We start from the raw sequence: 13050 nt of genomic DNA on the forward strand, positions 1-13050 counted from the left end.
TACTTTTATATTCAAATGCACTTATAGTTAAATGAACCATCTAAGGTGCAGTTTATGTATAGATGAAATAGCAACAAGCATTGATGACCTCTTAGGATAAAGTTGTTAATGTATAACCCTGTGTACTCTGTGAACTAAAAATAAAGCTACAATGCTGCTGTTATAGCACTTATAAAATGTTCCTTAAATGTATACACCTTGTCCAAGAGCCGAGATGCATGCGATCTCATTTTCATACATCATATTAATGGTGAACATTCAAGGTGTGCTCTTCCATGATTCAGGAAAACTCTTAAGTTTTATTAGACACAATTTGTCTTTGAGCTCAAAGGCTGACAACAGTGAAACCTCCTCAAGCAGTTCAGCTGAGACGTTTAAAAACACTTATGCAAAAGAGAAGAGACCTGAGCCCGCATTCATTACTCAAAACCTTGTTCAAGTGTTGCGTTCTGAGATTTCAAAACAGCCTTCACTTGCGACAGATCATCTTAAGTGATGCTTCAGCTGGAGGGTCACCAGCGATTAACATTTCTGCCTAACCTGTGCCTTTGCCATGGCATGAAACAAATCAAAGTTCAGATGCAAGTTCCATCAGATATACATGACCTTGCAAAAATACTTTTCTTTTGGAAATAAATCAATACCTTAATTCCGCGAGGATGCATTAAATTGATCAAACGTATCAGTAAAGACTTTAAACATTAACACAAACCATTTCTATTTCAACTTTCTATTCATTAAGGAATCCTGAAAGACAATGTATAATGGCTTCCAAATTTAGCAGCACAACTGTTTCCAACGTTGATAGGAAATTAGAATGATTTCAGAAGGATCAAGTGAAGACTGGAATAATGATGCTGAAAATTCAGCTTCCATCACAGATATAATTACTTTCAAATATAATAAAATAGAGAAGTTACTTGGAAATGTAATAATACTTCACATTATTCATTTTTATTGTATTGTGGAAATGTGGAAAATAATAAACAATAATAAAATTAAACTTTTCTCAAACAGTATTATTTATTTATTGAAGAGGGCTAGGATAGACAGTCATGACTCAAACCCATGTGAACACCCCAGCTCTGATGTGTTAAAAGTAAAACTGCATGCTGCACCATAGCCCTACGTACATTTTTAATTTATTCTCCGTAATCGAGAAACATACATAGGTCCCCAAGTTTTACCCTTTAGCGGGATCACCAACTGTCCCAATGAAGGATGGAGGTGGGCAAAGTAGAAATGATCAGATAGAGAGTCAATTAACTGTTGCTCCAGGTCCAGAAGCTCCACCCCTGGATAAGACGCAAGGACCGCCTCCACAACTGATTGGTTCTCAGCTCGTGACATGGTGCAAGTGGAGTAGACAACCACTCCTCCAGGACGCACTGCTGCTAATGCCGAACTGAAAAACCACAACCAACCAACTATTATTAACATTAAAGTAGGGCACTTTCTAAAAGTATGTTAGTAAAACCAGTGGTGTTATTGTTAACTAAAACTATTAAAAAATTTTCATTCATTGAAATAAAGCAGAGATAAAACAATATAACCATTATATGAAAAACTTAAACTGAAATGTTTAAAGTCAACCTGTTATGCTTTTTCTGGATATTACCTTTCACGTAGCGAGTTATTTAGCTGTTTATGAATTTAAAATTTACATACAAATTTGCAAAATTCCAGCCTATGGTCTTCACAGTCTATCTGTGAACGTCTACTTTGACCCGCACTCAAACACTGTAGCTGTAGCGGAGGCCTGGAAGAGTTTGCTTCGTGATTTGCGAAAGCAAATCCACTTTCCACGCTCTTCCAAAAGGATGAGGACTTTGGCTCAAATTGATTCAGTAAAACCAACGCCTGTTTTAGTCACTGTGTATTAAGTGCTAAAGAAGTATCCAGAGCTGAAATTCAGATATGGTAACGGCAGTTTAATTTCTGACACACTCTGTAAGTGATAGACCAATCACAAACACTCTGGGGCCATCTAACCAATCAGAGCAGAGTAAGCTTTCAGAAAGAATCCTTTACCAAACTCTTTCATACACTTTAAGAAAAGAGGTGATTCTGCACTGTATATTATGAAAATAAGTGGGGGGTTTTTTGACATTAGATACATGTAAACTGTTGTAGGAGACAAATTAATCACCTTTGAAAACTGCATAATAGGGGCAATTATTTATGCACTAAAACAAAAAATGACAAAAGCACAAAATTACTAAAATAAAATCACTTAAATTAAACTGTACAAATAAAAGCTAATTCAAAATATGAATAAACACTATAATAGTAAATACATAATACTGAGGAAAAAAAGGCTTGAAACTTTTTCCAACAAATAGTCAGGTGCTTAACCTTAAAATGAAGTCAACCCCAGGAGGGTAGAATTAATACTTAAGCCATTTTATTTTCAATTATATGAGGTCTGCGATATTTGCAATGCTGTTACGATTTTGTCATTTTCTAGCAATAAACTAGCAAAAAAGATATATATATATATATATATAACTTTATATATTATTTCTCATATTAATATATTCAATATTAATATTAAATAATTTATTATTTGCAACAAAAAAAAAAAAAATCTGAAAATGCTATAGAAATTATGCCACAAAAATACTCTTCCTGCCATACCGTGGGAAGGATACAAATGTTATCACTATGACACAAATTGACAGTTTTTTGTACAAATTAGGAAACCATGCAACAGCAGGGTCATGCAATAATTTTCGTACACATCAAAATAATGCTTTTGGTCATTCAACTTCCTTTACAAATAGGCTTTTTAAACTGCCTTTTTAATATTATGCCTTTACTGTTGTACGATACGATTTAAAATTTTGCATAATATCGAAAAGGTCAAGAACTTTGCTCAAACGAAACAGAAACAATAAAAATAATGAAGCAGCTTTGTTTAGCTTTGTCTACTTGCCCACATGAGTGTGTGTGTTAGTTCCCATGATAGATATTTACCAGAGCAGCTCCTTCTGTAAGAGTGGTAGTTGAGTTCTCTCCTTCAGCCACATTTCCCCTTGGTGGGTATCAGGGGTATAAAGCCAACTCCGGTCATTAGAGCACGGGGCATCAACAAGCACCTGACAGACATGGACAGAGCAACGCACACAGACAAACACACATCAGAGAACAGGTTTTAACTCCGCAGGGAAGAAAAAAAAGTGTATGAGACTGAAGGGGAATATTTCATGTAGACTTGGGGGATGGCGAACATAACACAAAGAAGAAAGCAGAAGGACAGCAGGGACCTGCTGGAATCGGCCTCATTAGCTCTTTAAAAGAACCAACACACTCACACCGTTCTCTGTGAGACCGGCTGGGCAAATGAGAGAGTGGCTGAGGCAGAGAGAGAGAGAGAGAGAGAGAGAGAGAGATAGTGGAAACACCACACACACCTGGGGCCAATAATCTCAAGTCGCACCTGCGTTAGCATCTTCTACAGTGGTTAAACAAACAACTAACGCAAGCGGCAAGAATCTCCCTGAAAGATTCAGATGAGCAATAGAATGAATGAAAAAATGATCCAAACCTCTCTTTTTCTCTGGAAATTCTGTGGCCCAATACCCACCAAAACCCCTCGTTGCTTGCTCTAGCTAAGCTCATCTATCTAGGCTCCCTTTGAGACTACTCTCTCCTCATTAGAACTGGCTGAAACTGCAGTCAATCTGAAAATTGAGCCCCACTGTTTTTCTGCCTGCCAGCTTTGTATTAGAGCCTCTTAATTCCCTCTCTTAGCTCTGTTGCCTGTCTGGCTAAGAGAATGCCGGGGGGCACTCTGGAGACCGACGTCACTAAAGGACATGATGGTGTAGAAAGACCCCCGCGGGCCTGACAATGTGATCTAGGAACGGCTGCATTTGAGAGGAAGAGCCAAACCTGTTGCCCTCATCTAAGTGCCAACACTGATAAAGTGATTTGATTATGGGCGTCAGAGACATATTCATTTGGCATTTCGGGACAGGAGGTTTCATCACCACAGCTTGAACGCGTACCTGTGTCCCCTCCATCGAGGGTCCCCGGGATCTTAAGCATCTGTCCAATGTGAATCGAGGTCAGTGGGTAAAAACTAAACAAAAAAAACCAACACTGCCACCTTCTGGTTGGATCGGTGCATCACAGCCATGTACTTACACAATTCACTGCAGCTGAAATGAAAACTGGTGGCAGTATAACCCCAACAACTTTTATTCCTTTTCACACAAATTCTGATTGCAGCAGCAGATAATTGATTATTAAAGACTTTCTTGTGGTTCATTGCACAATACTATGTTACGAACTCAAAACAATTTTAAAGGTGTTGTATGTAAGTTTTTGACTGTACTAAAGAACACAAATACCATAATATGTTTGCAGATACATAGGAATTAAAATGCGTGTTCTGTGTCGGAATGTCCGACACAGATACCCACACGTTGCCAATTTACCCAATACACTTTCACCACCACACAGGTTAGGTGAAAACATAGCATATAGCAGCCATGGAAGCCAGCGAACAAAGTGGGTCAGAGATGGCAGATTCTACCCAACCTAAAAAGCCTTCCTACTCATCTAAAAATCTCTATGAACAGAAACATTAAGTAAGCAATAAGGTACGAGAGCCTGTTCTGTATCGTGAATAAGTAACGGCTGAAGGCCGTAGTTAGCCACAACACGAAGTGGAGCTTTTATAAAATTGTTACCACTCAATATTACAGTAAAAAATTGCAACTTTCATGAAATTAAATTAATAAATGCATTACTTCTGCTAGAAATTAGAAAAAAAAAAATGAAAAACAAGTTCCAATGTGTTATATGCATGAAAAACAACAAACAACAAACCGTTCTCAAACTTTGTCTCATTCTTTTTTTGTTTGTCTCAACACAAATTGTGTGAAATTTCCTCACACAAATAGGCATAGCTTATCTCTCAGCATGAGAAAACATTTATTTTATTGTTTATTCCATTATTTTTCTCTGTGCACTAAACTAAATATTTACATAGCCTTATAAAAAAACACAAGGGCATAAATTAATAGATAACAGTTAGGTCGTTAATCTATTTTATTAATGTTATTAATTTAGTTGCTAAAATGCTGCCTAACGAGATAATACTAAATAAATATTTGATAAAAAGATAATAATATTTGTAGAAGTCTCTCCAAATTGTTCCTCAAACCACATATGTATCATCATGCTACCTAGTAAATAGAAATTTACTTTGAGCATTTTAGCCTTTTTAATTCTTATGTTTTTTTTCTATGTTTATGTGTGGTTGCTAAGGGCACAGAGATAAATAAAACCGTTGGGTGAAGCGGACATAGCCGTGTTTTATCATGAATAATCAGAATCAAGGATTGGAACTAACCGCTTTATAAAATCCATTATAACACAGCTCTGTGGAATGCTTGATTCTGATTGGTCAATCGTGTCATCCAGTGGTATTGGTATTCCTTGATAACAACCGCTGAAAACAGATAACACAGGCCCATCTGGGTTAAGTCAGCAGCGCTATACACTTTTTTTACACTTAGTTTTGTTTTTGGTGAGCTAATAAAATATAAAAACTCAGTCGAATCAATATTTTGTGTACAGTTATTTAATTATGCCACCCAGTATCATGGCCTCGCTCTCTCGTTTCATACAAACGCAGCTGCTGCCATTTCGTGAAACACGAGACACAATAAAAGAGCTCAAAATCTTGTAGAGGCAAGCTAAAATGGCATGGTAGCGTCAGCAAATACATTTATATCTTTAGTTTTCTTTTATTAACACTATCGGTTAAATTTAAGCTAGGGTTTAATGTCGGTGGTTCATTCTTTTTTTTAAAACGTAATAGCGCATTAACCTTTTAGCACAACTCACCGGACATTTAATTTCTGAACTGCTGTGCTGCGTAAAACATCCAACATAATAAAACAATGCCAGATTCATGTCATCAGTATCGAATAATGCTGAACATGTTTTTAGCGCCAACCACTGAACATTTCGCTTTGAAAGTGACGTGAGACATGCAAGAAGCAGCATAATATCATTTTGTAGAACTGTTGCCACAGGGATGTTTTTCAGTGAGCCTCTGTTGAAAACCACCCTGAGCCCTTTTCATTTAAAACCATCACGACACCTCCTGTCGCATTGTGTATTCGTTTACCTTTCTGCTCAGTGGCCCGACTCTTCTCTCCCCGCCAGAAGAAGATAATTCTCAGTCAGCAGTATCTGGGAACCTTAAAAGCTCCATATTCACTGCTAGATTGGCATGTTTGGCCTGGAGGGCTGCTAGTGACCTGCCCAGTGTCTCGTCACCCCATGTTGAGTAGGGGAAAAAATGCGTACATATGCAGCTTTGCCTTCAAATGACTGAGTGTGCAGAAAACCTCTATTCCACCAGACAGCTTTTTTGGTTGCTTTGAGAAGGAAAGTAAGGGCTTGCACTAAGTGTTATAAATGAGGGAGATTGGAGGCAGCATCGTGTGAAAGTGTCACTCTGACATTCAAAAATAAGCAGGGTTTTTTCCCCAAACACTTGGATGGATGAAATTCAGGGGAGGTTAATTCAGTGCATTTAGCTTCTGCAGTTAAAATAATCTTACAAACGTTAGGTTAGGTAATGTTCTCTCTTATGGAGAAGTCATTTGATGATTCGTTCTGGGTAAAAATCAGTGCTTAAAATAGCAAAATGATGGCTTAAATGTTGTATGGCTCTGGCAGATGAGCAGAGGTGAGAGTGGTACCTTGTCGTAAGCCCCTGGCCGCACGCTCCCAATGCTACGGCCGTCCAGGTGAGTCACTGAAAGCAGATGTCGTAGTGCAGGAGGAAAATATGATTCCAGAGTCTTCAGTAGCCAATCATGTCTGTGCTTATCCAGCTCATTACAGTGCAAGAGACCTGGGAGTTAACAAAAATATAATTGTAGGGTACAACAAAGTCATTTACATTTAAAGGGGTCATTTAATGAAAAAATGTAGTTGTACTATATAAATGTGCTGTAAGTTTCAGTACTGAACAACCAAGCCTAAGAAACATAAAATACATGATTGTTCAATAGTCTGGAGTTGTATGAAAGTATGGGTATGATTTCATTTGTTTGAAGAATTCTCTTGTGCTAGCCAAGGCTGCATTTATTTGATCACAGATGAAGTAAAATGTAATATTGTGAAATATTTTTTCAATTTAAATTTTTAGCATCGTTACTCCAATCTTCAATGTCACATAATCTTTAAGAAATTATTTTAATATGCTGATTTGGTGCTCAATAACAATTTCTTGTTATCAGCAATTATCTTATTGTTAGCTGAAAACTGTTGTGCCGTTCAATAATTTTGTGTAAACTTCAACTGACCATAAGTTACTAACCTAACCGTCTAATAATAATACTCTAACTAGAGTTAGTTGACTTGTAGTTGCAAATGAATGAGAATTAGTTGACATGTAGTTGCAAAGTTGGACTATCGAAATAAAGTGTAACCTATATCAATTATTTCACTAGACTACGCTTGGAATCTCCTGATTCTCTGCTCAGATCCTCACTTTTGTCTTTCTCTATGTTCAGAGAGATGCTTTAAAACTTTGCCCCCACTTTCTTCACTTCCAATTCTTGTTGACATCCTTTACTTCAAGAATGATTAAAAATTAGGAAAGGCAACATACCAGCCCACTTATTTTTTTCTTATTTTGGCATTTTTAATTATCTGTGCTTTTAAAATTTCAAGAACATAAAACAAAAATCAGTAAATGCAATATAATAACATATGTACACTACACTATTGATACAAAATTGGGCCCAATATTAGCAATATTAATTTACAAATAACAAATAAAGCTGTTCTTCTGATCTTTGTAAAAAAAAAAAAAAAGTTCAAATTCAACAAGAATATTAAGCAGCACAATTGTTTTCAACATTGATAATAATAAATGTTTCTTGGGCTGAGTTGAGTGGGGGACGGAGGGGGGTAACTCTGGGACGCCAGAGTCACTGTCGAGCCCTCTTGAGGTGACGTGGGCTAGTCGAAGAAACACTGAGGAAGGTGCCCACTTGAAGACCCTATAGATGTCCCCTACTCGGCTCAATCCAGACGGTTGTCACACCACCATATGGAAAGAAGCGTAAATGTATGGAGAAGCATAGTTTACTGTAAAGCTACATCTCGGTTTTGCTTATCTTGGCAAAAGCCGAGTACAAATCAGCATAAAGTTTTTAACATCTACTCTTGTAATGGAAATCATTTCTTGAGCAGAAAATCTCAAGAATGATTTCTGAATGATCATGTGACACTTAAGACTGGAGTAATTATTGAGCTTTGCCAATAAAGGAACACATTACACACACACACATATATACAGTATATATATATATATATATATATATATATATATATATATGAGGAGTTCAGATGCAAAAGCCTCTAAGTGCCATTTGAAATTTTCTTCTTCTAGAATGATAATTCTTATCAAGCTTGTATATTTAAGTTCAGTGCTTTCACTTAAATGGCAATGATAATTACCTATTAATTGTTATATAAGCGACTTTACTGAACTTAAATATACAAGTTTGATAAAAATCATCATTAAAGAAAATTTAATTAGCATTTAGAGGCTTTTGCATCTGAACTCTTCATATATATATATATATATATATATATATATATATATATACATATATATATATATATATATATATATATATACATATATATATATATATATATATATATATATATATATATATTACAATTTAAAGTATATATTTTACAATATTGCTGCTTTAACTGTATATTTGATCAACAAAATCCAGCACTGGTGAGCATAAGATACTTTACAAAAACCTTCCCAACGCTAAATTTTAGAAATGACACAACATGGTTTATCATTAGGTATGTTCCAGTCAGAGATTATTTCACATATATTAGGCATGGCCCTGGCTATGGCTAACCTGACTCTAGACTCGGTTTGTAACTTACCAGGAGTGGCTGTCTGTAATATGGCCAGACTTTTCCCCCCAGGAGCTGCACAGAGATCAAGCACATTTTCTCCTTCCTTCACATTCAAAGTCAGTACTGGGAGAAGAGAGGCTGCATTCAGGAGGTAGTACTGCTTTAACCAGCCTGGGTGGTGGCCTTGTGTGGGAATACGCACTGGATCCCGATGAATAAAACATTGCAGGGGGATGTGTGTCGTATGGGACTGAGATTCAGGATGTGTCGTCTGTGGAAGGAGGTTTGTGTATCCAAACGCTGTGAGACACTGCTTGAGGTTTGTAAGGTCACTAAAGCGATTAAGCAGGACACCGTATTGCCATGAGAGTGGATTCAGAAGCACATCCCTGCAGACATCAAACATTTATGTGGGCTAAATTCAGAGATAAATATGTCAGGTAAAATCTTACATTTCCAGAAAGCTAATACTTACAACAACAAAAGTACTGTGAAAGTTTCATGCTTTGGTAACACTTTACAATACAGTCTCATTTGTTCGGAGGCGTATTGCATTCACTTGAAGAAAAAAAATCTACTCTGTTTTTCTGATTTAATGAGTTAATTTTTCATGAGAAAAAAAAAAATTTTGCTCTGTTTTTCTGAATTAATGAGTTAATTTTTCATGAGAAAAAAAATTTGCTCTGTTTTTCTGAATTAATGAGTTAATTTTTCATGAGAAAAAAAAAATTGCTCTGTTTTTCTGAATTAATGAGTTAATTTTTCATGAGAAAAAAAATCTACTCTGTTTTTCTGAATTAATGAGTTAATTTTTCATGAGAAAAAAAATTTGCTCTGTTTTTTTGAATTAATGAGTTAATTTTTCGTGACAAAAAAAGTTTTTGCTCTGTTTTTCTGAATTAACGAGTTCGAAACGTCAAAAGATCGCGTAGCTCCCGTTTACAAGCCAGCGTCTTTATAGTAACGTTAGCCTATTGGCTACTGTTTTACATCATGGATATGCTAATTCACTTTAATGTTTGTGTGGTAGATAATAGCCATATCATCAATATTATAATATCAAGCTACCATAGATGAGTCTGCAAATTTTAAAAATCGATTTGCATTATAGCCTGAGGCAAGACACTTTCACCAGAAAAATAAGTAATAAACATGAATATCAGCTTGATAGTTATCCTGACCGATTATTTTGTCCGTCTAATCATGTAATACTTGCAAGAATGTAGTCCCTACCAAACTCAGTAATCAGTATACTTTCACATCTCAAGCTGGTGCAAGCTGCCCGCCCCGGCTCTGCGGGGACGCTTGAGTATGTTAAGCGCCCTCAAAAGAAAGCAATGCAGCTTACATTGGATGCAGAGACAACACATTACCAACAGTAAACTGATCGCTCGTGCTCTGTTTCTGACGCACTTCACATTTGCTAGGCAGGGAAAGATTGATGCACCAGACTGAAGCCATGACAACATACAGAGGTAAAAAAAAAAGCGCTCATTGTGCTCTTGCGTCGGAATTTGAGGAAGTGGGGGAAGTGATGTATGCCGTAAAGCAGTCGAATTTTGTAGTTCTTTTTGTGCTCGGGTTCCTACCCGCACCTCGAAGTTACATAGTGCCCAACATGACATCATGACTTTTGCGTAAACATATACGCCACTTTCGCGCCAGGTGGCGTGTTATCTCTACGCATTTTGAGCTATCCGCGTGTATCCGCATGTATGCGTATATGTCTACGCCATTAATGCCCGCGTCATTCCGCGTGTCTGTACACGCAGTCAAATCTCCAGTCATAAATGCCATTAACCCCAGTGACGGTTAAGTTTAGGGATGGGGTTGAGGTAAGTCATATCTTTTTCTTTCCTAGGATGGTAAGGGAACAGTCATAAATGCCATTAACCCCAGTGACGGTTAGGTTTAGGGACGGGGTTGAGGTAAGTCATATATTTATATAACGTTAAGTCAACGGCGTTCATAAACACGCTGAAAGGCGATTATGCGTCTTGATAGCACGCCAAAAATGGAAATACGAATTGGCGTGTCATACACACGCTATTTCATGAGATCAGTCTGTAGTGCCAGTAAAAGCGATACAGACACTGTCAGGCTATGGCAGACCAGTCATTCAACCTATTGTAAGTCGATGTACCATCTTCAGGGTTTTGGAAAAATATTATAAAGGTTGAAAAAGTTACATAGCGCTGCTTTAATACTATTTAGCATCATGTGTTAAGTAAAGAAACTGATTTCAGAGATTGAATTAGAATTTAAGATAGTAGGGTGGTTATTACATTTTAAGAGATAGACTGTGGAGTCCTTTTCAGACAGCCTTATTACATCCACAGGTTCTCCTCAAGGATGTGTTCTCACCCTAACTCTACATTTATACTAATGGTAGTGTAAGCAAACACACAGATAGGCTCATTTAAAAAACTGCTGATGTTAGTTTACTGTTATTGTTAGTTTGCTGACTAAGGATGAGAATTGTCATGGTCCAATTCATGGTGTGACGGTGCCTTTTTGCAAGTAAATGTAAAAAAGACCAAAGATATGGTAATTGATTTTAGAGTCCTTTGGCTTCTCGACCAACAAGAGTGAAAGATCAAATGGTGGAATAGGCTGTTACAAGCATCCTGGACTTATCATTGATAATAAGTTGCATTTTGATACTTATTTTGAAGCAGTAAGCAAAAAAAAAAAAAAAGGGCCTGCTCCGTTTACACTGTCTTTCTTATGACCATGTACTATGCATATTATATTTAATCTGTTCTTTGCTTCTCCATATGCTGTTGGTATGCAAATGTTAATGTTAAACATCGAAACTCATTGAATGGCATTGACAACCAAGGTAGTAAGATTATTGGCATTAAGCAGTCAAGTCATCACATAGTTTTGAACGATTTGTCTTCTGAGAAAGCTAGAGCTATCCTTGCAGGTTGTACTCATCCACTGTTCCATGAATTTAAAATTCTTCCTTCTGGTTATAGTATGCCTGAACTTAAAAACAATCGTTATAACTAAATTAAACTAACAATAAGCTAAATGTTTTTACAGCATGTTTTAATTTTAGTTAATAAAAATGGTCATATACATGGATGTTATGGTCATACAATGTTAACAAATTCAACTTTTGATTTTAGTTAGCAAATGTTAGGATAAACATTAACAATTAATACAATGCTTTAGAAGTATTATTCATTATAGTCAACCATTGTTAGTTAACAAATGAATCCTTATTGTGAAGTGTCACCCATAGTTTTAAATGTAAATACATAAATGTAATACCATAATAACCTAGCAAGTGAAAGCATGATACAAATGAAGAATGAAAACGTTTTTACAGAATTTGAGAAAATTATAATTTTGAAAAATCATATGCCCACCTTGCACCACGCCACTGCTCTCCAAGCTCTTCACTGTACTGTGCATCAAAATGCTTCAGTACAGTCTTACAGACTTGCCTCCGAGGTGCAGATTTACACTGTGCTGCAAGCTAATGATGTGGACAATAATTTAAACACATTTAAATGATTAAAAAATAAGAATGATTATAACTTATACATGATACACAGAAAATATATTTATAAAGTGTTGTCAATGTTTTTCTGTTAGTAATAAACCACATATATCTAATACCCTCGTTGTTTCGTCCGCTCACCGTAGTAGTGACTGTGCAATGAGACGAGGCGATTAAAATACACTTAAAATACTTCAGAGCGACAAGAGGACTACTTGAAAATCCCTTTATACAGCATAATTTCGGAGAAAACATCGATGTTGGTTTACCGTTTTTTTAAGCATGTATTGTCCGTCTTCTGACTGTGTTCCCCCAGAAACGTGGAATATGATATTAGTTCCGCGTCGGTGTTCAAGGCGGTTCACGGGTCGGCTTCATAGGTCGGCTTTTAATGTTTTCTGGTCGGATTCATTGCGAACAGCACCAACAAAGACCACCACACTGGTTCAACAAAACCTACCAACTGGTGAAAGTGTACATCATCTAACTCATCAACACTGCTGAGGTTTTCATATATATATAATGATCCCCTTGATATTTTTTTTGCATTATGAGACTTTTTGATGTGATGGAAATGACATTTTGCAGTGCCAGTTGGCAAATAGATATAAAAT

The 13050-nt window shown here is 36.5% G+C and overlaps 1 protein-coding gene across 2 annotated transcripts; it reads right to left on the reverse strand.

Moving 5' to 3' along the window:
- Positions 1–927: 927 nt before the first annotated feature.
- Positions 928–12826, reverse strand: nsun3 (NOP2/Sun RNA methyltransferase 3). Of its 2 annotated transcripts, none has more exons than XM_089132186.1 (6): positions 12706–12826; positions 12303–12412; positions 8953–9314; positions 6726–6880; positions 2977–3098; positions 928–1405 (listed from the first exon to the last, which is right to left on the reverse strand). In XM_089132186.1, the coding sequence occupies exons 1-6, from the start codon at positions 12718–12720 to the stop codon at positions 1138–1140; spliced, it is 1032 nt and encodes a 343-aa protein (XP_088988312.1). In that variant the 5' UTR covers positions 12721–12826; the 3' UTR covers positions 928–1137. The 2 variants fall into 2 exon arrangements, with proteins under 2 accessions (XP_088988312.1, XP_039505575.2); XM_039649641.2 differs by having other exon boundaries at positions 12578–12746.
- Positions 12827–13050: the final 224 nt, after the last annotated feature.

This window comes from Pimephales promelas, chromosome 6 (genome assembly GCF_988280905.1).
Source record: "Pimephales promelas chromosome 6, fPimPro1.hap1.1, whole genome shotgun sequence".
Classification (NCBI taxonomy): domain Eukaryota; kingdom Metazoa; phylum Chordata; class Actinopteri; order Cypriniformes; family Leuciscidae; genus Pimephales; species Pimephales promelas.